This window comes from Balearica regulorum, chromosome 2, assembly GCF_011004875.1.
Source record: "Balearica regulorum gibbericeps isolate bBalReg1 chromosome 2, bBalReg1.pri, whole genome shotgun sequence".
Taxonomy (NCBI): Eukaryota; Metazoa; Chordata; class Aves; order Gruiformes; family Gruidae; genus Balearica; species Balearica regulorum.
The window spans coordinates 64375760-64403564 of record NC_046185.1 but is presented as its reverse complement, the minus strand read 5'-3'; the positions used below and the strand labels follow the sequence as shown (position 1 = coordinate 64403564).

Genomic DNA, 27805 nt, shown 5'->3' with positions numbered 1-27805 from the left:
CTATTTATATGCATTTAGTTCTCATGAAAGGTATTGGATTACTAGTCCTAGAAATGAGAGATGAGATTTTCTAAGGAGACTATGGGAATTAGGCACTGACATTGCACTTCAGCTGAATGTAAGCTCCCAGCTGTTCAAGCTTCTTTGAGGTTTTAGCCATTAAACAGTATCACAATCTTGGCAACAGTAGGGTTTCACCATAAGGGTACAGGCTTTCCTATGCTCCTATGGTGAAATGCAATCCTATGTTTACGATGTAAAAACTGGCTCCAAGAAAGCTGGTATGTTCCCACTGCACAGCATAATGACTTTAGAGGATAGCATGACAGAATGATGTTACGCCACTCACTGCATGGAGGAACAACAGAAAAATCAGTCTTGGCCTCAGAAAAATTACAATCTAAGCATTGAAAATGATATGACAATCAGAAAATAGGCAAAAAGAGTAGTGATAGGTTTGGGAGACAAGGTATCAGTAAAACGGGGTAGAAATAAGCTTCTGCATCATTTAGGTGCACTGTTGTCCATAGCAGTACTAGAAGGCAACCTCGTCTGTTCTCCATAACCATTCAAATTCCCAGTACTATTAATGGAGATAAGAAAGAACTAATGTAGGTCTCAAGATTTGCTTAAAATAGATGTCTCCTCCTTCTAAAGAAAGTGTAGATAGACACTATGAAACATCAGGAGCTCCCATCTGCTCAGGAAAAGGAAACACTGGTGTCCCTAACTTTCTAGAAATTAAGGCTGTATTCTAGGAAGTAGAACTCCTGAGTTTTGCGCTGCCCTTATCTTGAGGAGGGCTGAATCCAGTTCTTCTGTGTCCCAGGGAAGTGTATTAGGTAGCCTGAAATATCCTGTATGTACCCTTTCTCTTGAAACTCTGCCAGTGGCCAGTGAGGAACAGCCAGGAGCCAAAAGCAGATCTAATCCCTGTTTTCAAAATTGTTCTGTTTTCAGTTATGTTCCCCATATAACTCTCCAACAAAATCCAAACAACAGGCTCCCAAGCCCATGTTCTGTGCCTTCTCAGCTGAGAATCCTAAACAATAACTAGAATCAGGCTGTGGACAGCACTGTCATTATAAATTAAATGAATCCTGGTTTCTCTAATTTTCAGGCCTCTAACATATACCCAAGAATACAGGAATAGGAGCCTGTTCACCTAAAAGATGAACCAAAGTCTTGAGGCAGAGATGCCCATCTCCCCAGGACAGAGACTTCTAAGCATGCCTCAGTGATTTCACTTAGTTGTGCAAGCACTTGCAAACTCAGTAGAGAGGGAAATGAAAAATAAAAACTCCTAAAGGAGTAGCTGCTTTTGGATTTAGATGTTTTTTGGCATAATTTAGGGGATCGGGATCCTCTCTGCGAAGCTGAGTGGAAACTATAAGCACCTGGGTACTTGATCCCACAATCTACTGACGTAGTTTAATTTTTTTTACTGATCAGGATACAAAGTTTTGTAAAAGGTGTTGCCAACTCCCTGGCTTTCCATTTCTCTCTTAAGAAGCAAGTACTTCATGACAAACGGAGAATCGTGGCTTCGCTAAGGACATGGAGGTGATGTGATTAACATCAGTGGGGCCAGGACTTTAATCACTGTCTTTATTTTTGTTTTATAGCATCAACCCCATGACAGCAGACACTATCCAGTCAGTGAGAGCTGACTCCAGCTGAGCTATGGAGCAGAAATGCTGAGATGGAGAGTGGCTTATTATCATCCTTTCCATTACAATACTCCTGCTATGCTAATGGTGAACTGAAACTAAAAATGGGCACTTCAGAGCAGGAATAGAAAATAAAGATTCTCCTGAAATTGTGTTGTACTGTTCTCAGGGAAAAGAGCTCCAAATATAAAGAAGGAAGCCAGGAACAGATGTGGATGGACAAGAACTCAGCTAGAACAAACAAATGCTATATTTGCCTTTCAGAATACACTTCTACAACTTACAGCACTAATAGGGCTAGCATCACCCAAGAGTGTATATTCATCTCTCATCTCTTGCACCACCACCAGGCAACACACAGCAGCTCCCAAAAGCTGCACTCACTGGCCTTGATTGGGCTGATTGCTGACTGGATGTTGCTGCATTTATTTAAACAGAATGGATAGCAGACACCTGCTTTGCCCTCACAAGGGCTCAGATTTATGTCTTCCTTCTCTGGTCTGACAGACTTGAACAAATCTGGTGCAAATTCCTTTATTTTTGAAACCTTTCTTCTACTTGGAAGTATTTTTATTGCTCCTCAAAATGACTACATTTTAGCATACAAAAATCAATCAGCTAAATACCATATAAGGTGACTGCGCTATAATTTATTAGTGCTGATCAAAATCTTAAAGACCGAGTAATTAAAATTCAAATTAAAATGTGATGAAAGTCACATTTAGTCACCTAAATGAAGAGGCTGAATTCCAAATAAGTACAGAGCCACTGGACCCCATGTGAGATGCGAATTCGTGGATGCTCAGTATCCCTAAAAATATGAAAAAGAACTTAGTATTTGTTCAAACTTTGCTTCTTTTCCTCATGTAAATACATCTAACTAGACCTATGCATTATGTCACAGTTAATCAGTAAATAACCTAAAGAAAACAGAAGAAATGGCGAAGAAAGCACTTGTGGAACAATCTCTCCATATAATGGGAAGCTTCTTCCTGTTCACTGACTGAATAAGAAATGTCAGCGCTCTCAATCTCAGGGGTACAAATCTCTTCCAAATAATCTCTTTTCTAAAGAAAGATATAGATAGTTAGGCATGTTCTCTTTATCCTTAAAAATACCTTTCAAGTTTTAACTTTTTAAAAGACCTGTCCTGACAACTTGCAACAAATGGTTAATTTGGGACTCAAAAAACATTGATCCATGAGCATTGTACCAACTGAAGCATGGTTTCCTATGGATTCTTGCCCCGTTGACTAAATCTCCTAATGCGGTAACAGCAGCTCCCCAACATGTCCTTCAAGATACTCCCATCAGGCAAGAAAAACCAGGCGTGCTGGGTGGCGAGGCTGGTTGTAAGACAGCACAATGCACAAGAGCTGAATTTTGCCTGCCTGTTCCTCACTGATTATTTTTCTCTCCTCTCCTCATCCACCTCTTTCAGGAAACATGTAGGAACTTAAATTATCTAGCAACTACTACGGCATGTCAGTTTTGACTGAAACTGGCCAACAGCTTAAAAAGTTATTAAAGAAACTGACAGAAGATGGATGGATGGTTTGGTACAAGTCTCAGAATAAGTTAGGGACATCAGGCTAAAAATCAATCCTCGTCAACTGATTTATAAAAATTGCCTTTTTGAACTAAAGACACTTCTCTTTCCTGAAAAGAAAACAAATTATTAATGGCTTTTTATATGTTAAAATACCCATGGCTGATATTTCCAAAATTTGCTAATGGAAATGGTTCTCTGTATTTTACCAAGAACTTGTTAGAAAAAGATGTGTGAAATACCACATTTTTCTAGTGAAAAATCATCAGAACTTAAGATTTAATTTTGATAATCTCAATACCTTGTACACCTGCAACTGATTTTAGGTATTGTTTGCCCTGTAGACTGTGCATGTGAAATTTCAACAGAACTGTTTTGAGAAAGTTCTGTATGGGAAGACATTCCACACGGGATTTCTAGCAGAACAAATTATGTCCTCAACTACAGAGTTCTTAGAGAGAATCCATAATTAGCTTCAATAGGGATTGAAGGAGAGTGCACGGAAGTTACAAATATAAACTATAAATACTATATTTTAAGGAGTACCAGTAATATTAATGAACTAGTAGAATGATGTTCAGGTGGTTTATGATGTCACTAGATCCACTCCATGTATTTGTAGGATTATAGACAGAATTTTACAGTATTATGAACTGCAGAGTTTCTAGTTGTGTGTGTTTTTAAATGATCAAATCACTAAAAATATAAAAAGATAGCAATGTGGAAGAACATTAGAAGAAACGTTACTTTAAAGCATAATTTAAATAATACCTATATATGTGAATGGAGCTATATTCTAGGAATCATGGTGAGTTGGGCTGTTTGCCTAAGCAGAAGGAAAAGCAGTCCAGAACTGGACTGAAAGTCAGGAATGAACCTGCAGCTGTGTTACCAACCCTGGGAGCACCAGGGAGATCTGGGTGGTCTTTGAGAGTCACAAGTCACTTTGCAACCTCCTCTTTATGTCAGGAAGAAGAATCAATTTGCTCTCAGGCTATGAAAAGCAGCAGCTATTTCCAATCTCTTTCAGTTTCCACTCCACATTTCAGTTCATTTACAGGAAGTGAGGAAATAAAAAGTCTCCACCCCTACCCCCTGGCCTGTGTGGGAGAATGGAGATCAGCGTTGCACCAGCTTGTTTCTCCCAGCACACTGAGCCTTAATGCACATAACCTGTGAGGGGTAGATGAGGAATGTCGTTCAGACCTCACCTTTTTTCCCAGGATGTAAAATAAAAAGCACCAGTTTTGGCCCAAGGCATCCAAGAATGTGGGACAACCCTTTTGATATATATTTTGGATTCTGGGTTTTCACTTAATTATTTTTTCATTATTGAAAGAACACATTTTAAAAGAAGTTTAAACACAAAATTCAGATACTTGTAATATGTGACAAGTTAAATACAAAAATTAAACAAACCAACCTAACAACAATCAGATTCTATGAATGCTACTACCACTGCTTTCAACTTTTTTAATAGAGAGAAAAGAAACTGGAAACTAAAATGCTAACTGTTCACCACCTGGCATGTGCAAACATCTTTGAGAAATTTTTTAAAGTGATTTTCCAAAGGAAGAATAATGATAACCCCAGAGCAGCACTCATCAGTTGCAATAGCAAAACAGAGGGCTTTAAACACAAGCTTTTATAAAGTAAGTCTCTAAGAAAGCTCAGCAATACCTACACCTGATATTCAGACCTCAACAGGCCTGGCCAAACCACAAAGATGATCCAAATCAGTGACAAAATAGTCATAATGAGCAACTTAAGTTACTTGGACAATAAGCTCCTCTCCAGACTGTGTCTTTGTAAGTAAAGCCTCAAATGAAACATATCCCTGATCCATGACTTACGAGAATAAAGTAGAGTATCACACAACAGAGTCTGCAAAACAGTTTTAGGAAAAGCAAGCTGTTGTATACCAAATGCCCTGTCCTTCCTACGTGACATTTTCCTGTGAGGAACACACTGTCTCCTCCCAGCAGCTCAGGAAAGAGAAAAGGCAACTGATGGTATGGAGAGCTGCAAGGCACACATGGACTTTGAGGCAAGCTCTTACTCTTTTTTGCCAAGGCTTTTAATGACCAAAGCTAAGCAGCAGCTTCAGACTCCTGTTGTGAAGCAACATCCCAGGAACTCCTAGTGTTGTGGTTTAATCTCAGCCAGCAGCTAAGCACCACGCAGCTGCCGGCTCATCCCCAGTGAGATGGGGGAGAGAATCACAAGAGTAAAAGTGAGAAAACTCATGGGTTGGGATAAAGACAGTTTAATAGGTAAAGCAAAAGCTGCGCGCACAAGCAAAGCAATCCAAAGAATTCATTCCCCACTTCCCATGGGCAGGCAGGAGTTCAGCCATCCCCAGGAAAGCAGGGCTCTGTCATGCGTAATGGTTACTTGGGAAGACAAACACCATCACTCTGAATGTCCCCCCCCTTCCTTCTTCTTCCCCCAGCTTTATATGCTGAGCATGATGTCATACGGTATGGGATATCCCTTTGGTCAGTTGGGGTCAGCTGTCCTGGCTGTGTCCCCTCTCAAATCCTTGTGCACCCCCAGCCTAGTCACTGGTAGGGTGGTGTGAGAAGCAGCAAAGCCCTTGGCTCTGTGTAAGCACTGCTCAGCAGTGACGAAAACATCCCTGTGTTATCAACGCTGTTTTCTGCACAAATCCAAATCATAGCCCCATACTTGCTTCTGTGAAGAAAATTAACTCTACCCTATCCAAAACCAGCACACCCAGCTTTCAAATCTCTGATGTAGATTGTCTAGAGAGGAGATGGGCTTTTGGTCCACAGGGGTTTCCCACCCCACTGGGAAGAAGGTGGCCAGAACCACCAGCCTCCCAAACCCCAGGTGCCAACTCCACCCCTGAGCCTTAGTCCCACCGTATTGTATTGTGGCCCGGAACACCACCTGTCAGCCGCACCGCAAAGGTGCAGGCCTGGCTCGCTGAGCCCATGACTTCCACTTTCAAGGCAGGGAGTTTCATGGTGGAGGCAGAGCCCTGTGGTACCTACGTTCCCAAAGTGCCCCAACATACCGTTTCAGAGGAATTCGGGCAGAAGTCACAGGAACAAGCGTAACTCTGCTGGAATCTGCAAGCAACTTCATTTAGCTTCAATAAATCAGGATTTTCTAACAGTCATATTTATTTGGAAAATTGCTCACCAGTTCTAATGCATGACAAGTATCTAAAGTAGCAAATTTTTCTCAGACAGAAAAGCTAAGTTTCTTTCTCTTCTTTCCTTCCTTCATTTACTTTCTATTCAAAAATTCTTTTCTTTTTCTTGTTTTCATCAGCCTTTAAAGGGATAAAAACTTTCCCTTTCTCCCCCTTGCACTAGGTTACACCTCTTTCTGGAATCACTTCTGAACTGAATTTGTTTTCTGTCACTTCCCAACATCTTAACTTCTTTTGTATGTCACGTATGAAGGAGGAAGAGGGAAGGCTGTCACAAAGACAGCATTAATATAGAAACTTTTTTACACGGTAGTAGCCATATTGCCTGGAGAATAAATCACACATCACACAACAGGCTAGTGTTTGTTAATGTCATCTCTAAAGCCTGTAGCACTATCAAAGTATTTTCAAAGATTGCTAACTACCAGCCAGGTAGTTGTCTGGTAGTTAGCAATAATAATAATTCCTTGTAGACTCACCACCCCCAAATATAGCTTTGGCCCTTTTATAATGACTGGATTGGAGATTAAGGAATGGTAAAAGAAACAAACATGTTTATTTTTTACTCTGTGTTAACAGGCAAAAGCAAAGAAAACATCTATAGTCACATTAGCCTTTTTAAAACTACTTTTTACCTAAATGGGTTGTATTAATTAATCTATAATGTCAATGATTATTTTTAGATCAAATTATCCCAACAAATGAAAGTTTATTTGTAGACATAAAAGAAGATCTTCACTATACATTTTTATCAGAAGCACTGTAACAGGAAATTACAAGTCTTTTTTGTTACTAAAAGCTATATTAAGACCATAGCCTCTCCATTCATCTTGAGGTTAGTACTAAAATTTTATTTACTACCAAAATACAACCTACTTAAGATTATTTTAGTTTGAAATATATGCTGGTGTTCCACATTTATAAACATTAATTAACTACTTATTAAATATAAATATAGGTATATTTATTGTAACATATTTATGCTCCTTAAGAAAGAGGAAGAGATAAGACAGTGATGATTGCATGTGATATAGGGAAAAAGAAGTGTGAGGACAGGGAGAAGATAAAATGTGATAATAAGAAGACATTAGTTACATTAATCTGTCTACTGCATGAAGTGGTCTTATTCATATTTCCTAAACACCAAATACTTCAGATCTTGGGTTAAGTGTGTTGCACTTTGATTCAAAAAAAAAAAAAAACAAAACACCACAAGGCATCAGTACAGCAGGGGAGAGGCTGCATAACAAGAAAAGTTTAGGGACAAAGCCCAAACTGAACAGCAAGGGGGAGACAGTAACTACTAAAAGAAATCAGGAACCTGAGAATGTTTTTGCAGAACTTAAATCAAAGTGTGAACAAACTGATAGAGTGCTGAGCTAGGATTGTGACAGGCTGCAAGAGAGAGAAGCTGCCAAAAGTTAAAATTATACAGGAGTTTTTACATTGATTTCTAAATGGATGCATGTCTCAGTAACATTAAACTCAGTGGTCACCCCTGAGTAATTTAGCATGGCATTTAGGTTTAAATACATCCCTTACAAGTTCTTCGAAGGACTCAACCCAAAATAAGGCTGGAAGAGTATTATCAATGCTTGCAATTGCATCACTGGTTTAAAGATACTTGGACAGATCCTTTAAGTCCCAAGTCTGATGGTTCAATGTTAGCAACAGATTCATTGAATTAAAAACGCAATTTTTAATTCCTCTTACTTAGAGCAGCCACAGGAAAAAAAATAATTGGAAAACAGAAATAAATAAATAGAAATAAGAAAAAAAACCCCAACAAAACAACAAAAGAAGCTTGAATTACCAATGCTTACAGAATTATTGATGGATTTCCATATTGTAAGGCCTAAGTATCATTCATTAAAATAAATAAAAATCCATATTACCCTTCTACCCAGTACTGTGCATTTACTATGCTATTAATTAAAAATACAGAAAGCAAAGGACCTCACAAAGTGACTATACTATTGCATGCTGTGCGAAAGCCTCATAACAGGGCAATTTCATTGTGGGTCATAGTCATCAAGTCTACCTACACTAATATCTTTGTGTGTGCGTGCACATGTATGTCTTTTTTTAAGAAACAGTTACGTTAGCTAATAAGCATACATTCTCTTAAGCAGTCCATGCAGTGACATTGGCATCTGGCAGGGAGGACAGCGAGAGCTGCAAGAGAGGGAGCGTAAGTTCTTTCATACACTGCTGCCAACATGATTCTCCAAAACTGAGAGACGGGATATCTCAGTCAGTGCAGAGAGCATACACATCTCCCAACAACGGCCATATCATTATTTGTGTGCTCTCTGGTTCTACAAGTTTCTGAATGTTAGGAACCACATCTCAAGTCAAGTGTCTCGGTTAACATGATAGTTGATCTGTATTTTGCACTACCACATTGCATATTTTTACTCTGAGTTTACCATATGAACTATTTGCTACAACTTAGGTGAATATAAAAAGTTTTATTAAGCAACAAAAAACATCATAAAGGCAATAATATTAACCATTGTTTTGTATGCCATGTTTATCCTAGAATAATTAAAGTGGTTTTGTGGCTATATCTAAATTTTATTTCAGATTATTTTTCTCTTATAGACTTAAATGCTACAGTATATTTTATTCCAGATTAATAGAAATATTACCAAATATTTCATCTAAATGTTTACTAAAAACTAAAGGGCTGAATAATATTCTGAGGAGTTTGCATCTGGGAACTATGCCCGTGCACTGACAGAATTTCTCTCTAAACTTCTATCTTCGTTTGTTTATAAGTCTGCTAGCACAAGGCACTGGATATTCTCAACTCCTGCTGCTGATCACAACAGAAGCTTAAGTGCTTCCTAAAGGCCCAGTTTGCTCTATTACATGCATGCATTATTGTCCTTAGCAATTTCTTATTAGAACAAAGTATATGCACTTTTTTTGCCTAATTTTGCCTTTGTGAGATAGAGAGAGAGAGAGAGATATATAAAAAGTATTTTTCCATAGCGCAGTGGTGGTTGCCACTCGGAGTCCTCATCAGCCTAATGTTCCATACAGTTGTATAACCTAGTTATTTCCTATACATGCATATTAAATTTCACTGGTTACAAAGAGCATATTAATGTTAATGTTTTAACGATAAATGCACTGTTTCATCATTTTATGCAGAAGTTGCCTTAACAGCCTTTCAGTTTTGCTATAAGTACATACTGTTACCTCAGCATTTAAAGTAGTCCCTAGTTATCCTTGATATAACTAGGGAATAGTGTACAGCTGATGCAATCATACCAAGACAACTAAAAGTTATTAAATTCCCCAAAATAAACAGAGAGAAAATACTTGCTTTGCACATTCTTATGACTTAGGTGCAAATCCTGGAGTGTATTATAAACTGGTCTTTACAACCTATGAACAGATCCCGTAAGTCAGAGGGAAATAGGAACTCCCTAGGGATGCTGTCCAAAAAAAGAAAAGTAGCCCCTGTGGAGTCACTCCCCCTAAGTCATGCTGCTGCTGCTGCTGAAAATATGCAATGAATCCTTCTGCAGTTGGAATTTCACATGCCATAATCCCTTACAGAATGTTGTGTAATTATTTTATTATGCATAATAAATGTAAAATATTTATTTTAGTTTACATAATTATATTAAAAATGTATGCTATTTATTCTCAGTCTTGTAAGACATCCTTCACAAGTCATATACTTTATAGAAAGGTGCATTTACAGAATTAATGCTGTTTTGCTGGCCTGGCTGTTTGTTTTATACAGCTTCTAAACCCTCTTATCTATGGCTACGAAACATCACCAATCCCCTGGATGTTGCTCTCCATTCCCTCCTTCCCCTGACCTCTTATGGCGACTCTATGCAAAATTAACCATAAAGTAGAATCCCAGAGAAATGAGAGTCATTTGGTTTAATTACAGCACAAGGATGGCACAAAGTACATTAACGTTATACCTGTCCCACAGTCTCATGGTCAAAGTTGTAGTAATACTGTTTCTGTATCACACAACCGTGCCAGTGCTCCTCCTGAGCCCTGAACTCCAACAAATTTGACTACACGAGAAGAGCAGGGCTCTGCCTTTTGCCTCCCCCACTGCAAAACAATGTAATCCAGATCCATTTCGTACTGAAACATCCCCCTCACACACACGATGAACATAAATTATTACTTGCCTGAGAAGATGTGATAGTTATACGGAAAGTCAGTACCAATGGGAGTTGAATTTAAAGCCTAACACATGACTAGAATGAGATTCCTAATTCTTTAGTCACATGCACAAACCAGTTCAGTTTTTGAAAATGCTGTATATCTGCATCTTTCATTGACATCATCGGACTTACAGGCATTTAGCACTTCTGAAATCAGGCTAAATTCAGGTGCCTAAATACATGGCAGGTTTAGAAAGTCTGGCCATAGAATATACAACCAACAGATTCAGAAATCAGTTGAAGTTCACAGGCATTGTTCAGTTTCAGGAGGTTATACAGCTCTTCACTACTTACTGTGCCCATTACCAAATGCAAACAGTATTGCTGTCAGTATAACTCTAGGATCGTGTAATCTGAAGAGTTTAGCCACATAACACATCTCTTTTTAATGACTAAGAAATATAAAATAAGCATTGCATATGTAATGGTGGCGTAGGGCCCTATGAGACCAATTCTGTATTATAAAATTAAGTTGAACATTAATTAGGAGTGAACGAATATTTTTGTATGATAAAGCACACTGACTTCAGAATGGAGAGACATGCTGTGTGATTTGAAAAAGTAAACACAAAGGAAAATTGTGCATATTTTTATCTAAATAGGGCAAACCTGTATTAAAAACACAAATGTGAAAAAATATAACCAAAACATTAGCAAGCAAAGTTTTATATTTATGAATATATATTATATTTTTTCCTTCAAAAGGAATTAGATTTTAAAAACTAGACTGAAAATATAATTTCACATTACTAGAAGTCACATACTGCTACATAGAAAAGCAGATGTTTGTTTCTTTGTTATCAATATACAAAATTTTTAGACAAAAATAAATGTCACAGTACAAAAAGTAGAGATGGAAGGTAACATTTTTGCAAGAATATTTAAGTACAACCATAAACACAGATTATAAAAGCAACTTGGTAAAAGAAAATGAGCAAAATCTCCCATTTTCTTTTTGGGAATATGTGTACTACTGAGAAAATATAATTTGTGAGCTAAAAACACTAGGTTAGTTTATTATTCACTTCAGAAAACCACATCCATTCATGTCTTTTCCTAGTCAAGGAAAGAATTTCACATGCTGTGGGTTATAGAGGGAATAAATTCCCATTTCTGTTCCATGTAGCTAAAATCAATCTTTTTCCCATAGTATCTTACAGCCTATTTCACTTCAGTTTTTGCTGCTAGGCAGAAAAAAAAGAGAAAAAAAAGGAAAAGACAAAAGAAGAAAAAAAAAGAAGAAAAAAAGAAAAAAGAAAAAAGAAAAAAAAAAGAAAAAAAGAAGAGTTCTAGGTGCCTGTCCAGTCACAGGTGATCCAGATTTTCATAACAGTTGTGAAATTCAGATTGCTTTCTTTTCATAGCCTTTATTTCTGTATTGCTAGCCAGGGTTAGCTAGCCTTTTACTCACTAGACTGGCAAGAGTTTTTACAGGATGATTGTTCACAATTTCCTCCCGAGGAATTGAAAAGCTTGAAATCAATCAGGAATCTCCAAGAACACTCTGAGCACTGATGAGTTGAATAGGAATAATTAAAATACCTTGTACTTAGATACTTTTTTAATTCAAGTGTCTCAGACTACTTTATAGAAGAGAGAGATCACTTCACCTATCAGTGAAAACAGACTTTATGGTAGCACTAACAATACTCTACTCCATATCTGTACACAAAATGAGGAATATTCACCTCGCTGAAACTACAAGGGTCATTAAAGAGTCTGCAGTTGCCAAACAACACTAAACAGCAACATCTGAAATAGTCCAAGGGCTGAGCAGAAAGCACCACAGTGAGAACTTGATCACTAGACACGGGGATGAATTTTATCACTAGGTCAGCAAATTATAAATCTTGATTTTATGTTTTCCGTAGGTGACACTCGGAAGAGTACATACCATCTGCTGAACTGGTATGAAGGACATTGACGGAGTTGCTAATACCTTTCCTTGAAAAGAGACAGTACTGGGTGAGTTGACAAGGAGACAACATGTGATTCCCTTAAAATTCTATTTTAAAACAGAGAGAAAAAATTGAGAGAGGTGGATAGAGAGCAAAAAACATACTTGCCAACAAGGCTTGCTAATATCCCAGGACTATGGAAACTGGCAGGCACAAGGAGGACTGCTGGGCTAAGAAATACAGCAGCCCCTCTACTGGCTCCTCTGCAGCTATACAGAGTGCCTCACTGCCTCGATGAACTTGTAGCAGCAGCACCAGCACAGCTCTGATTCCTGCATCCCTGCCAGATGTTTTTCAGCTGAGCTCAGAACAAATTTCCTGCAGAATCAAAGCTTCATCAGCTGGTATCTGTAGAGCTCAGCCTCCAAAGATTAGGTCAAAATTGGCCTGCAAAGGATGGAAACTAACGTCCTATTACCATGAAACATATTTTTTTTGAGTAATATAGAGGCAGGGGATGCTCAGAGATTTCTTGTTAATCCTGATAAAATAAATTATGCTTGCTTCTTCTCTAATAACCTCCAATAAAATAAAATACTAGTAGAAAACTTGTCATTTCTTGGAATTTCTATCCCATACAGAAAACTGTCCCTCCAAAGAAAGATAATCTGTCTTTCTCTAAACAGAGCATTGAAGTTATGCATTTTGTCATACTAAGCAAGGGAATTGCATCCACTCATTGTGTATGTGTACCAAACCCCAAACTGCCAATTGACTCACATCTACAATGCTCCCAGTCTCTAGGGTCTTCAAGCCAGGAGCTCAAATCCACCATAACCCACCTCTCATTACCTAGTTCTGCAAGAAGACTATTCCTTCCAGTCAGGATGGTTCATTAAATTGGATGACCCCAAAATTAAGCCTCCTCAAACATGCAGCATCAAAGAGAGCACTCTTTTTACCTTCATTGCAGCACATCGTGTCACATTATTACTTATATGCTCTCACTTCACTCAACAAGGACCTTTTAACGCAACCACTCCGACAAACACAAAACCACCTCTCTTTCTTAGATGACTTACTGAAGCCGACAGAAACACTTCTATTAAATAAAAAAAAACCCCAAAACTGGGGGACTCTTAAGGTAGCAGCACAGAAATGGTAGCCCCCCCCCCCCCCCGCCAAGGTTATCAAATTCAGTTCTCTCGAGTTCTAGGCAGTAATTTAATGGCTGCTCAATACAGGAGAGTTCACAGAACATTTGTTCCACATGCACAAACAAATGCAACAAAAATTTTTGTACAGAAACTGCATGATCACTGCAGAAGCTTTCTGTACAGGAGCTTTCTTTAAAACAGCTCATAAATAGCGTGAAACTAGGTATTATGAGAGCGGCTAGCCTTTGTTATATAATCTGGTTTTAGGAAACTACATTAAAACTTATACTAAAAGAAAATTACAGTTGTATGCTCAGCATTAAAAGAAAATAAAAAATGCTATAGTGGTATAATCAAATGTTTAACTTTCTCCTCTTGCATGCATGCATCATGGCACATGCATCTAATTACATGGTCATATGCCATTTATCAAATACAATACTGATTTTTTAAAAACTTTTTGGACGCCCACTCTTGCAAATTACTCATGAATAACTTCTATTGATTTCTTTATAGTACACATAGACTAGCCACCTCACTGCAAGGTACTAAAAGTATTCAAGACTGTAGAAGTATGTTTAAGAAAAGTAAAGAATCGTTTAAGAAGCAAGATGAGATCATTTAATAAGTGGTCCATAATGAACAAAAGACACAAGGGATGAGCACCACAAGTAATCTTAACTGTCCCTTCATGTGATTTTTAAGAACTTAATCTACTGCCTAACAGGATGGGTTTTAATGGTGGAACACAGTAGACTTCCCATACAAACCTAAGGTCAACTCTCATCCAAACAACTTGGCTGGCAAGGAGAAGGAAAACTGGAGCAGAAAAACAAGACTCTGCAGCACCGTAACTGGCTCCAGTTGCTTCCTGTTCTAATAAGTGTCTGGTGTGTATTTAGGCTGCTAAGCCTTTTAGGGGACTTTTCCTTTCTTGGTGAAATGGTTGCAACTCAACCGAGAAAAATTTCAAAACTGCAACTGATTTGAAAAGGCGATGCAGATAAGCGGCCTCACCATGGAGAATTCCAACAGACATTAGAGCAGCTGTGAAACAAACACTCAACATTAGCACTGCAGTGTTACTACTAAAAGGTTTCCCATCATTTGTTTTTCTTTATAAAGTAATACCTAAATACTGAAGACTAAGTTTTTAAATTTAGCTCCTAATTTAATATGCAATTACTGCTGCCCTGATGGTGTTTTAATGGCAATATATTTTTATTGGTGACTTCAAATGAACCTCGTCTGATCACCTTAACCCTTCTCTCATCATGCCTTAGTTAATGACTCATTACCTGTAGTCACACCAGGGACATCTGTAAGGCTTTTCTCCAGTATGGACACGCTTATGTCGTGTCAGATGCGATTGTGTTGTGGAAGCGAAGTTACACTCATCACATTTGAATGGTTTCTCTCCTAGAAAGTGACAAGAGAAGATATGCATTATCAGTTTTCATCAACAGAAAAGGAAGACAGGTTTAAATTTCTGGGAAATCCCTTGAGATAGATTTTAGTCCATGTACATATAACAACCACAAATACAAAATAAAAACTGCAAAATACTATTCTCACTATGACATATACACACCAGTAGCCAGCTGACTTCCCAGGTGGTGGTACACAACAGTAAAAAGGAGGAGAAAGAACTGCACAGAAACAGGGTAACCATGTTACTGGGCCTTATTTCATGAAAATACCATGACCGGGTGACAGGCATTCCCCTCACCCTACCACGTTCTGTTGAAGCTGGGCCCATGCACAGCCCTGACAGCAACACTGTTGGAGACAGAAGGCGAGAAGTCAGTCTGAAGCTTGTATTCAATGCCTGCTCAGAAAGGAACATCCCTGGGAGAAGAGTGTCTTTGTTGCCTCTGGTCCTGGATTTTTCATCTTATCCATTAAATAATACATATAAACCGGGACTGAGAATATGAACCAAAACTCAGTACTCTACTCCTCCTCTCTTGCCTGCTGTCCTTCTGCCCTTGTGAATCTTTTCTGAAGAGTGGGCCAATTGCAGCAGAAGGACTTGAAAGGTTAACTAAAAAAAAAAATCAAAATTAAAAACAACCACCAAACCTAGATTAGGACAATAATATTTTCCGAAGATTAAAATTCAATCTCTGCTGAATGTGCAACTTTCTAGAGGACTACTAATTGAAGAAAGGTAAAAATCTCTAGCTTATAAATTATTATGTGAAAAGAGTATTTTTCCTTCCAGTGGAAGGATCCACCCCTCAGAAAGCACTAAGACAAAAATCTCATGACAGGTACACATACTGTGACACCTAGCTAAGACACCTGCATCCCATTTTTCCAACGGTTGCTCCAGAAAGATTCTGTGTGGTTTACAGACACATGTGATAACCATTTAGGGATGAAACAGGTTTCTTTTTGCATGCAGAAGACAGAAGGCAGCTCCTAACTTAGGTGATCTTGCCTGCATTGTGCAAGCCTTCAGAAGTATATGTCATAAAAACTACATAAGGAATCAACGTCCCTAACTTAAAAAGTCTGACTAAAACTGCTAGGGATGGACACCGACCTTGTAGACTGTTCAGAGGTCTAGAATAGGCAGTGTCAAAATTAAACCCTAAGCCTCTTAGGTCTAAAGGTACCCTGAGCAGGTACAATTTGCAGTTTTTCAGTCTGACAGAAGACACACCACCAGCAGAAGACACATCACCAGCAAAAGGCCACTCCCAAGCAGCCATGCCTCCAAACCAGATTTTTCAAGCCTGCTTAAAGCATGAGACACTTAAGACTTCCAAAGAGACTTTGCCAGAATTCTGAGAAGAGAGAGAAATCTGCATTTTTCATTCTTGGAGACTGTTGGGTTTTTTCCCCTCCAAAGGGAAAAAGAAATGCAAGGTCCTCAGTCCTGAAAAGCCTGTAAGGCCGTAAGGAAGGACAAGGGAGCAGCTTCTTAAAGCTCCATAAAGAGTTGGAATAATTGCTTTTAGCAGCTGCTGGAGAGAATACCAGCTACTATTTTTCATTTATTGTTTCATGGGACAAGGAAAGGTGAAGGGGCAGAACACAATGTGGAAGCCTCTATGCTGGACAAATTGAGACTGCTAGAAAGTATGTCTTTCCTGCCCCAAATGGTGTTTTCTTGTCAGACACTGACTCTCTGCTCTGGAGAAGCTGATTCTCCAAGCAGCTTGAAGGGTACTGGCTGCTGCTTCAATTAAACTCTCTGGGAGGCCATAGACTCCCTGGCAACGTAACCTGTTCTTGAACTGAAGATTTCCTGTGCCTGATTTATTTTATCTTCTAGTATTAAAGAAGATAGCAACATTTTCAAGCCTAAGTAGTAAAGCCACAGGTATTTTAGATAACATACACACTTATTTTTAACTGCTTTCATTTAAAATGCATTAGAACCTTGCCAACTTGCCCCCTTGTAAAAAAAGCAGATTTGAACTGAAAGGAGATTTTTAGTTTGCCATGGATCAGGTAAAGGTCTGCTGCTGTGCTGGAGCAGGGCCAGTGGGACTGACAGACGAGCGAGAGCCTGTGGAAGCCAGGAGGGCTTGCAAATTCCATCACGACCAAAAGAAAAATGATAATCCTTGCCCACTGCTCCAGGAAGTTTCTCCTTAGGAAATCCTTGTGGCTAACTGCTCCTGTCAAGTGGACTATGTGTAAATCTCACCTGACAGAAAATACATCACAGCAGCACCACACAACAAAAGCCAACTAAACTGGGAGGAAAAAGGACAGCCTATCATGGCCTGTAATTCTTAGCAACTGCACATGGGAAAAAGTATTTATTTATATGGAAAATTACCCAGGTTGCTAAGTACAGTTGAAAAAATCCAAAAGAAGACTAGGTATTTCTTTGGGTTGGGGGGTGTTGAAGAGTGTATTAGCCGTAGCAGCAGCAATTTTATTTATTTTTTTACTTAAGTTTTCCACAGACCTACTTATGTAAATATTTTTGTCTTTCTTATCTTTGGGCCAGAATGCTCTTTAATCAGCCTTTGTATCCCAATTTTCCTTCCCCTCTTCCGGCCCCCAGGCATTTCAGGCAACAAACTTAATTTTAATTTTATACTGGCTGCTATTAAATATTCCAGGAAGATTCTCCCTCACCCTCAGTCAAGGATCTAAGTGATACAAAATTAAAATTACACAAATCAAAAAAGCAATATTGACAGAATTTTTAAAATCACAGTATATAATAACTATAAAATAGTGCATCCAAAAATGTGCAAGGACAAAGTCTGCATATTTAAAGATTAATAAAGGTAAAAACCCCATACCAACCCCGCCTCACCTTGTCATTATAGAATGACTTGTCCATGCCTCACCATCTCTAATTTTATCAATAACAAACCCCACGAAAAATAAGGATGAGTGCCCTAAAATGCCCCAATGGTCAACAAGCTCTGTGGGGAAAAAAGGAAGGACACATGTTCCAAGATCAAGTACCCACTATCTTTGGGAGTTTTTAACACATGCACTTTCAAAAAGCTATGTTTCCTAACCACAGGATCACAAAAGAAGAAATGCTTTTGCTTTTTTGAGAAATTTGCAAGCAACTTCTGAAATGCATCAGTTGTTTAAAAGTCACCTGCCATGGAAAATTTTAGCTCCAGCAAAGTTTGGGAAAGCAACTGTTAAAAAGGGTCAGATCGTGGGGAGCACCAGTCTGTACAAAAGCAGTTATTAAGCCCGCTGCTAGCCAGTTAGCCTTGTCAGCTCTGTCCATTCTGCTCTTAAACCATCACGACTAAGGCTTTCTTTTTCTCCTGCCTCTCCGAATTCTGCACTGACTTCTTTTAGCAGCTATCTTAGCTTCCCACACACACACAAATTACAGCTTTCTTTTTCTTTCCTTCTTCCTCTTTTCTCTGATTTTACCTCTTTTGAGTTCTCTGTCTTTGATGATGAGCTTTTTAGGACACAGAGCATAAGTTGCTCTGTGCAGTTATGTACTTAATGTGTACTTTTTAAAGGAAAAATGAAATAACACAATAACAAAATCTATAAATCTTGGTGATAGATGTTGATTTGTGGATGGCAAAGTGAAATTTTTATTTAGAATCATGACTGTCCAGACAATTTCTAACTACAGATTATTTACAGCATTTATATGAATGTGCTAGTGAGGGTCCAGATTTCACATAAATGAAGGGGGAAAAAAAATCAAATGGTGCCTTCAGTTTGCAAGTCTTGAGCAACTAATTAGAATCCTTGTAAGATGGAAAAAATCTTACCCCAGTTGTCTCAACAGGAAACCATTGCTTTTAGTCCTATTTGTTTTTCACATGATGTGTTGAGCAGCACAGAAAGAACCCTATAAGTTTCATTTGACCTAAGGAATGAGTAGACCACAAAATGCAGCCATCTGCTTACACGTTACAGGATTTTTTTTTCTTCTTATTTCCAACTATTTCTAGTGTTTGTTAAGGCTGTTCCCTGGAGAGGCACTTACAGGCTTGCTAACGAAGCCTGAAGTATATTAAAGTAAATTCTGTTTGCTTTTAGTCCGGTCAACATTTTTGCATATAAGACATATAAAATAAGTATGTCCGTGATCTCTTGCTTTCTTATGAGAAATCCTATAAATGCCATAGGGTTGCTCTTCCACAGCAAAAAATGATTGGCATTTGTATGCTCAGAAATGGGAGGAAAACTATTCCACTAGACAATTTCTCTTAAGTAGAGAGAAGATTTTAAGATGCCCAGGTTTTTGGTGTCATTTCTGGCCCAAGATTTGTTATAATCAAGTTCCACACTCTGCTGCAAATGTTGGCATAAATGGAAGAGGAAAAACAACACAGATCCTCTTAAAATTTCACCTCTCCTCTTGCTGAAAAGAGCAGTAAGTCTTACTGTGCTACATTTTCTGTGGTATTCAACATTATAATTTTTTTAAGCTGTGGTAGGGAAGTTGAAGGGAAGAAGCTACATTATACATTAAATTCAATGCCGAGTAATGTAACTACACATTAAAGTCAAAGAGCAGTTCACATGAGAAATAGAAACACAAAGTGAGTCACTCATCTGGATAAAAACACATATATTATTAAATTTTCTTTCTTTATTACATTGACCTATAAATGTCTTGAGAAGCACAAGATTGAAATGAGTGAGCAGAAGCAATCATACAAACAGTGATCTGTACAATATAAGCTACCATCTTCAAAAATTCATGAAAATATTTGAACAAAGACACTATCTTGTTAAGCAGTTCCATAGGTTCATGGCGATTGTCACAGAACTGCTATGCACAGTAAGTGTACTTACCCTCTAACGCTCTACTAGTGTAATGTACTTCTGTGATCCCCAGGAAGATTCCACCACAACCAACACATGACAAGCAAATGTAGACTGCCATTGTGTAGAGGAGGATGGGGTTTTTGCAATTTGCAGGAGTACGAACCAACATTAAAAAAGAAATTTCATGCAAGAGAACATGGGCTGTGACTGATCAGCACTGTTGGAGTGAGCCAGCTACTACAGCATGAAATGGAAGTTTACTGGGAAACATGTAGATGAAGGGAAAGTCAGAGTGATACCAAAAGGCAGACAAACAAAGGAGGAGAGCAGAACAATAACAACATGAAAAAAAAAAAATTAAAATTAAGAATTAAGTGTTTTCATGTTTTCATTTCAAGCCAGAAAAAGTTACCCTTCCTTGTTTTTTCTCTTTTATGCAATTTCCTAGTTAGTTGATCATGATTAAGGCAAAATATTTAAATTCTGTGATATTATATGGTTTTTTCATGTGTGTGTGTGTTTTTGGTGGCTGATTTAGAAGTCTTCTACAATTTTTTATGATAAAATTCAGATAATCGCTTAAATTCTTTGTGGAATTCAACCAATTCTAAATTCAGCCAACACTAAAATTTGCAACATTATTTATCTTCCTATCTTCAGGTAGATTTTCTTACTGGGCCAAAATATGAATTAAAGAAAAATAAAATTGTTTCAGGATGACTCAAAAGATGATTTTTTTTTTTTCTACCAGTCATGTTGAGGCACCAGAACTATGGCATATATGTTCTTGCAGCACTGCAAGCTGTCCCTTATTTACCACATAGAACCAGCTAATATTGCAAGTGGTCTAAGTTTCTTAAGACAGTTTCTGCTCACAGCCTAGGCAGCCACAAGTGTCTATTGTAAAGCATTCAACAGAGATGTAAGTATTCTTTACAGTGTGATAAAATTCTGGTCAAACTCTTGACCACTCTTGAAGTTGCCACTGCTTCAATTCACAAAACAGAAGACTGGGCCACTGATATTTACACAGTGAAAGTCTTGCAGAATTTCATAGATTGATTCTTGCAGAATAGGACTGGAAGAAGATCCATTCAGATCATAAAATATGCTAGAGCATTTTACCAGGACAAATTCAGCCGAAGACTTAGCTTATTTTGTGTTCAAAGTGCGTGCTTCTCACAGGACCAGGTCAGTCATTAAGGACATAACATATTTAACACAGAATAAAAACATCAACTGGTGAAACACCAGGGATCTCTTTATAGGTCAAATTATTTTTTTCTACTTCACAGTTCTACTTTACAGTTGAGAAAGCCTATATCAAGGAAATCTGTATGGCGATGCATCATGTTTGCAAATAAATTAAGTACAAACATTTTTCAAGTCTTTAATGGTTTTTTTCTTTCAGTTTAACATTCCTGTATGTCTTTTCATTTAAAAACCAAAAACATATCTTCCAGGGATAACATCCTATTTACCAAACTAGTCCTTATTTTGCTCCACGAGTGACCGAGGGCCAGATTCTGCAAGCCTTATTTAGACCGAGTTATACTTTATGCTCCCTATAATATTTCCAAAGAAAATGCTTCTTTCATTAGGTAAAGGTATTTCTCCAGGTACATAAAAATAATCTCATCTTCAAAAGAGAGGAACAGAGTAAGAAATAACAGAATCAAGAGCATCAAAAGTCTAAGTGACTGGTCCTACAACCAGTCCTCTCTTGTGTCAAATATCTATCAGCAGCTGAACATTTCTCTGGGGTGTCAGGACACCTCAGGCCTTGAGGCTGGAACGAGAAGAGGCTTGTTAAGCCAGTTAAGACTCCTCAACTACATGTGAGGATTTGCTCATTTACCCTTGAATCAAGGGTCTCTGACAGGTGATAGAAGTAAATCTTGGATTGGAAGATGTTCTGTGTCAGCCCCCTAGACAGCTTGTATTACAGTAGGGAATTATTTAAGCCATTTAGACTATTTTTGATACCTATCCCTTTCAGACCTAATTGTAATTTGCTTTGGCATTCTGCTCTGGGAAAATTGTGCCAACTGGGGACACAGAAGAAAAAATACAGGTACAAAGAGGAGTGCATGCAGCTAAGGACTGAGATAAAGTTGTGCACTGGATGAAAATACAAGGGAACCCATGTAAGTGCAACAGTGCAGGCAAAGGTGGATTGTGTCATTCTCCTTGAAACAAATAGAAGCTACAGATAATTTTTCTGCTAAAGAATCATCTCTGATTGTTTGTGCCACAGAGGCAGATAAATGCCAAAAAGATAGATCCCTCTGCCTCTGAGATACTGTCCTGTATAGTATAAAGTTAATAGCAAAGTAATAACGAGCCTCCAGTCCTGACATAAAATATAAAGTTATGCCTGCTAGATGCAAGCTTTGTGATCTATAACCTGTGAATCCCTGTGATCATAGCACAAAAGTCTCTACCACACTGGCAAAAGAAGGGCAGAATGCCATCGAAAACCTAGACAGCCTTTCACTAGGAACATACCATATTTTCAGCCTAATTTTGCACATAAACCAGGAAACAAAATATTTTTTCTATCGGCTTGTGGCCTAATGATACAAAAATATAAATACATAACTGATGATAAGGGCTTACATTTCTGAGAAACCAAATCTGCACTCATTGAATAGGTAAAGACAAGAAGGGTAAAGACAAGAATATGCGTTTATTCCACTTTTCCATTCTGAAATGATGGTTTACTATTTGTGTGGCTGCACTGACTATAAGTCCTAGACATATGCGTGATCCCAGTGTGCCACATGGCAGGCCAATAAAACCCGAAAGGTAGTTCCCATCCTATCGATAACAATGATATATTTCTGCTAAAAAAAAAAAAAAAAAAAAAAGAAAAAAAAGAATATTTTCATTCTTAGCCCACATTTGGTAACTTCAGCCAACATGTGAAAATTCTTCAAAGCTCCAGAAAAATGGGAACCGTTAGTTACAACTGAAGCATACAATTTTCATTCCAGTAGCTGCAACTGCTCCTGTTATCCTTGAGAGAGAGTAATACTAAGAGAACTTATTATATTTACTAAATGCCTTTTCTTGGACACTTTAAAAATACAGACTTCCTGCAGTGAATGGCAACTGTGGCAGTACTCTCACACAAATGTATGTTCCTTGTTCAGAAGAAAAATTCTGGAAATATGACTACTAGTTAGACTTGCAAGTAAAATTTGGCCCTACATAATTTTTTTTAAAGCTTATTCATTTCAAAATATTGCCTGACCGGCACTGAAACCCCCACCTTTTTGAAAGCATCAGACTCTCCTCCAAATATGGTTGCTTTAATAAACTGAAAACAGGGTGGTAAGAATAGCTATAGGCTCTCAAGAAAGAGAGTAGCTGCTCTCCAGGAAATTATGCACTTAGATGGTGTATGTCCTGAATCAAGATTAGTTTATTCAGGGACATAATAAAATCTCCCACTGAGATTCCTTTACAAAATCCATGGAAAATTCATGATGTAACAACTACAGCTTCTCATTTGTTAGCCATTTCTTTCCAGTGTACATTAGACAATGGTCACTTAACTCACACAGCAATTCCTGATGATATTACAGTATCCTCATGATAGTCGGTAAAACAAAAACTACAGGAGCTTAAGCAGCAACACTTCTGCGTCTGTTTGAACAAAATCTATTCAAATAATCAAACACTTGCAAGGAACTACTAAAAGGCACAATTAAGGTAAAATGTATTAATAAATGTTTAATACTTACACTTTTTCTGGTTTTCTGAAACTAAGAACCAATTTAATTTCATCCAATATTAAATTTTTATAACCAGGTGGTAGGAAAGCTTTACTAATTCTGGGAGAGAAATCCTGCTTTACATGCCAACCATGTGGTAACTCTTAAAGTTGCACCTATTAATTACAAACTATCTTAAAATTACAAAACGGCAACTGAAACAACACTAGCTTTCAACTATGTCTCAGTCCAAAATAATGGATTAATCTATATGTAGTCTCTAATTTTCACCCAGGGACATTCTAGCAGACTCTTGCAAAATCTTCACAGTAGGTAATCTATTTGGGCCTTGGAAAAAAAAAATAGTAGACTTAGTATTCATTTACAGAAGAAAGCCGGTCTTTACAATTCTACTTCCTTCAGAAAAAAACACCAAAAATACCCCTCACTCCCCTCCAAGCAATTATTCAAACTCCCAGCTAACAGATTTGATGCAGACCTTGGGCATACCGATTTTACAAAACTGAGAAAAAGCAAAGTAAACAATGAACCGATGTATTATTTGTGCTGTAACGTGCTATTTGACTTGCGTTACTCCCCAGCGTAGAGGGACTCCCTTGCTGGAGAAAATATAGCAAAGAGTAAAGACAGCTTTACTGACCTGTGTGCTGCCGCCGATGCTTGGTGAGGGCATGACGTGTCCCGCCGGCAAAGCCACAAAGGTCACAGAGGAACGACTTCTCGCCTGTTGCAACAATAAACAGATGAGGGACTGCGGAGGTCACAGATCATTAAAACATATCTATCAAGGCTTTCAGGGTTACTAATTCCTCCAATCAAATGTTTCCATGTAAATATGTCAAATGGGAATGAAATTACCACTGCGGTTTATTGACTGTGATAAAATCTGAAAAGCACCACTGAACATAATTACATACTTGTCAGACCCATAAAAATTAGCTTTATTATCAATGGAATGGTTTTGTACAACTTCATTTCTGTTAGATGTCTTCCAGATGGGGCTGCTTTATGCACTTGAACAGTTTTTATGCATATCCTGATTTTTTACAATTCCCATACATCTGGCCTTTCTGTGCTGAGTAAAGATTGCCTGGAAAAAAGTTAATATACTGTATATATGATTCTGCTTAAATAAAATATATTGAATTTACTAACAAATTAAGGGTACTGAGAAATTTTCAACAGACTAGATGACAGTCATCTTTAGTTACCTTCTATTTATTAATAAGTATTAAATTATTTTCTTGAATATACAGAAGAGCCCAGGCAACAATAAAAGCCACATTATTCAGTACCAGTGGCAATTCAGCACTGTTTATGTTTCTGAAGTTTTCACGACATAAAGAAAACAGGTCTGGGGATTGCTACTGAAATTGCAGCAGAACTCGTATTGTTCATCTTCAAATGATAATTCTTCATTCCAAACCTCTGGACCAATTTGAGAGAGTTTGGCAAGCTCAAGACTCATTAAAAGTCCGTAAATGTTCTCTTTTTAGTATTTTTTTTTTTAATAGAAGCTAGGATTTTTCCCTGTTGTCTATAAATACAGTCTATCATTTCACAGTAATATTTTTACTCAGTATGTACTAACATGCACAGCAATCTCAGCCCATGAAGGCCACACGGAAGGTCATTATGAATTAATAACACTAACCTCAGATATACACTCAATAACCTCAGATAAGACTGAAATTTTAAAAATATTTTTTTCTAAAAAGAATCGCATTAGTCATTTGGAGCCAAATTGTCTCCTTTCGCAGTAACATAGCGGAGAGGGGGCCAGTGGGGCAATGATGCTGAATTCATTGAAACTAACAGTCTCCTTCAAATTCTTCCCCGTGGGGAAGGAAATTTAGTTTTTACAAAAGACGGCTGGGTTAAGAGGTCGGGTGTCAAATTACCGAGTCCTCCTGTGAAGACAGAGGAATGGAAACCTCCACATTGTTTATCCCCACATAACCAAGCGCGCTAATACACAAACTTTCTGGAAAAGCACAGTGCCTCGGTTAAGTTCGGATGCCATTAATATAAGAGCAAGAGCCCACCTGGCGAGTGGGATCTCCTTGGAGAGCCCCACAGAGATCAGCTGCCCTCTCCCACCACTGCCTCGATGGGGGCCCCGGGGAACCCCAGCTCCCCACTCCAGTCCTCGCACTGCGGGAGTCCCTGGGCCCCATGCTATAAGGAGGAACGCAAGTCTTTCAAAGTTTGCAAGGCAGCCTGAACCCTGCCGCTAAAATGGAATCATAAAAATACTGATTAACCTTCACCAGGTAGCTAGGCTACGAAATGCTATTGGCACGTATAAATCTCCATTTCAGAATAAAGCAATTTATTTAATTTATTTTCTGCACCCAAACCTGGTCACGAAAAGCCAACTGAAATTTTACAGGATTTGGCGCTTTTTTGAAAATTTGGTCCATTGCTGAGAGTATCGCAAGATGGTATCTAAGGAGCAAATAATTTCAGCACCTCCTTTTAAGTACTAAAAGTTCTAGCCATCTGTGATTTTAATTGAATTTTTAAAAAAACAACAAAACAAAAGAGAAAAAGCAGAATGGAAACCCATCCTAACTATCATATGAAGAATGCATGTGTACTAAATGATATAACAAAGCTGAATTTTCCTGCAAAATGTTTGTCAGTAATATATTGCTGAGGTTACACATGACTGTTACACAGAGATTTCTGCATAATCTCTTTCGGGTTTTTTTTGTTTTGTTTAGTTGGTTTTTTATCAGGATCTTCAGTATGTAGCACTTCAATTCATCAGAATATCAAAGAAAAGGAATAGAAGGACTACACATAATGCTTAATTATAATTAAATATTAATTTAATTAATTAATCAATTCTAAGTATAAATCTTTCTAACTAGCTGTAATGCCTAACACCCCAGCATAAAATTCACACTTTAAAGTTAAATGCTGTTCCATGCCTACCAAGAAATTGCTCATCATCTATATATTGTCATAAATTAGCTCATGTTGTGTTTAACATCTAGGAGCAGTATGGCCTGCAGCTTCGTACACTAATGAGGACACAGAGTACCCATAGCATCTTTGCACGCTTACAGATTTACTGGGTAGTTTATATTTGGGCCTTTGGAACAGCTTTTTGAGCCACAGAGAAATGATTCAAATCCAACCAACAGCTTTAAAATAGGGAAATTGATCCATCCTGTAAAATGATTTGCCAGTCAAATATTCCACGCTCCTGTAGGTTGGATGTGGGGGCTCTTGTGCAGGCAAAGCTCTTGAGGGAGTCAGTGAGGCTTTGGATCTGAAAACATGAAACTGGAGGAGATTTGGCCCCCACTTTTTAAGCTCAGGAAAGGTGGTGATGCATTTGATTTTCTGCAACAATTCGTTTTCAGGCACATGAATGAATGAATTACCTTATTTGTGTATGTATCACAGTATATGCACAAATACATATATCCAGACAAACATACAGAGAAAACTTCATCACCTGTGACTTTAAGTTCAACTGCACAGTATTTCTTAGCCCTGAAGCTTGATGTGGGTTGAATTCCTCATATCTAGACGTAATATTTCATTTGATGTTATGGGCCTGCATTGATACATAGATGTGTTTTACATTCTTCTGGATATGCTTAACAATTTTATCATTCCAACTTCAGATTTTGCGACTTTTTAACTTTTAGGAAAATGTAAAGGCAATATTTCACTTGCTGTACAGGGGGCTGATCTAACTTGCCATGTTTATATGATAGCAGAAATGCAATAGAAAATGGTCCTTTTCTTAACAACTTGAATTAGTTTCAAGTGTGCCATTTTGCATTCAAATGTAGAAAGACACGGAAACCAATCCTTTATTTTCTATTAGAAAACAGCCACTGTCCCCTATCTCTCATTATGGTGCAGACTACAAGACCTAACAACAAAAATCCATATTATTGATCTAGCCAAGTCTCCACAATTATTCTTTAGAAGGAAACGCCGACGATAAATTACATCTGCACTGGCTTTTCATCTGCTGTTCGATATAAGTGATCTCTCAGGGCAGGCTGGAGACCTTAAATCGTCAACACCCTTGTCAAAGAAGCTAAGGAGGCCTGGGCTTCCCACAAACAGCTTTGGAGGAACTTTTAACCTACAGTTTCAAGCTATAGCACAGATTTTTAGAAAATGGGGAAGAATCTGTTCAGGA

The 27805-nt window shown here is 38.0% G+C and overlaps 1 protein-coding gene across 4 annotated transcripts in view; it reads right to left on the bottom strand.

The window, feature by feature from the left end:
* Window positions 1–27805, bottom strand: part of ZNF407 (zinc finger protein 407) — a 348756-nt gene that overhangs the window by 117503 nt on the left and 203448 nt on the right. For all 4 annotated transcript variants that reach the window (XM_075744551.1, XM_075744553.1, XM_075744552.1 and 1 more), the window contains 2 exons: window positions 24275–24358; window positions 14959–15079 (listed from right to left, as the gene is read on the bottom strand). In XM_075744551.1, the coding sequence (XP_075600666.1) occupies window positions 14959–15079; window positions 24275–24358 (205 nt within the window). The remainder of the gene's footprint in view (window positions 1–14958; window positions 15080–24274; window positions 24359–27805) is intronic.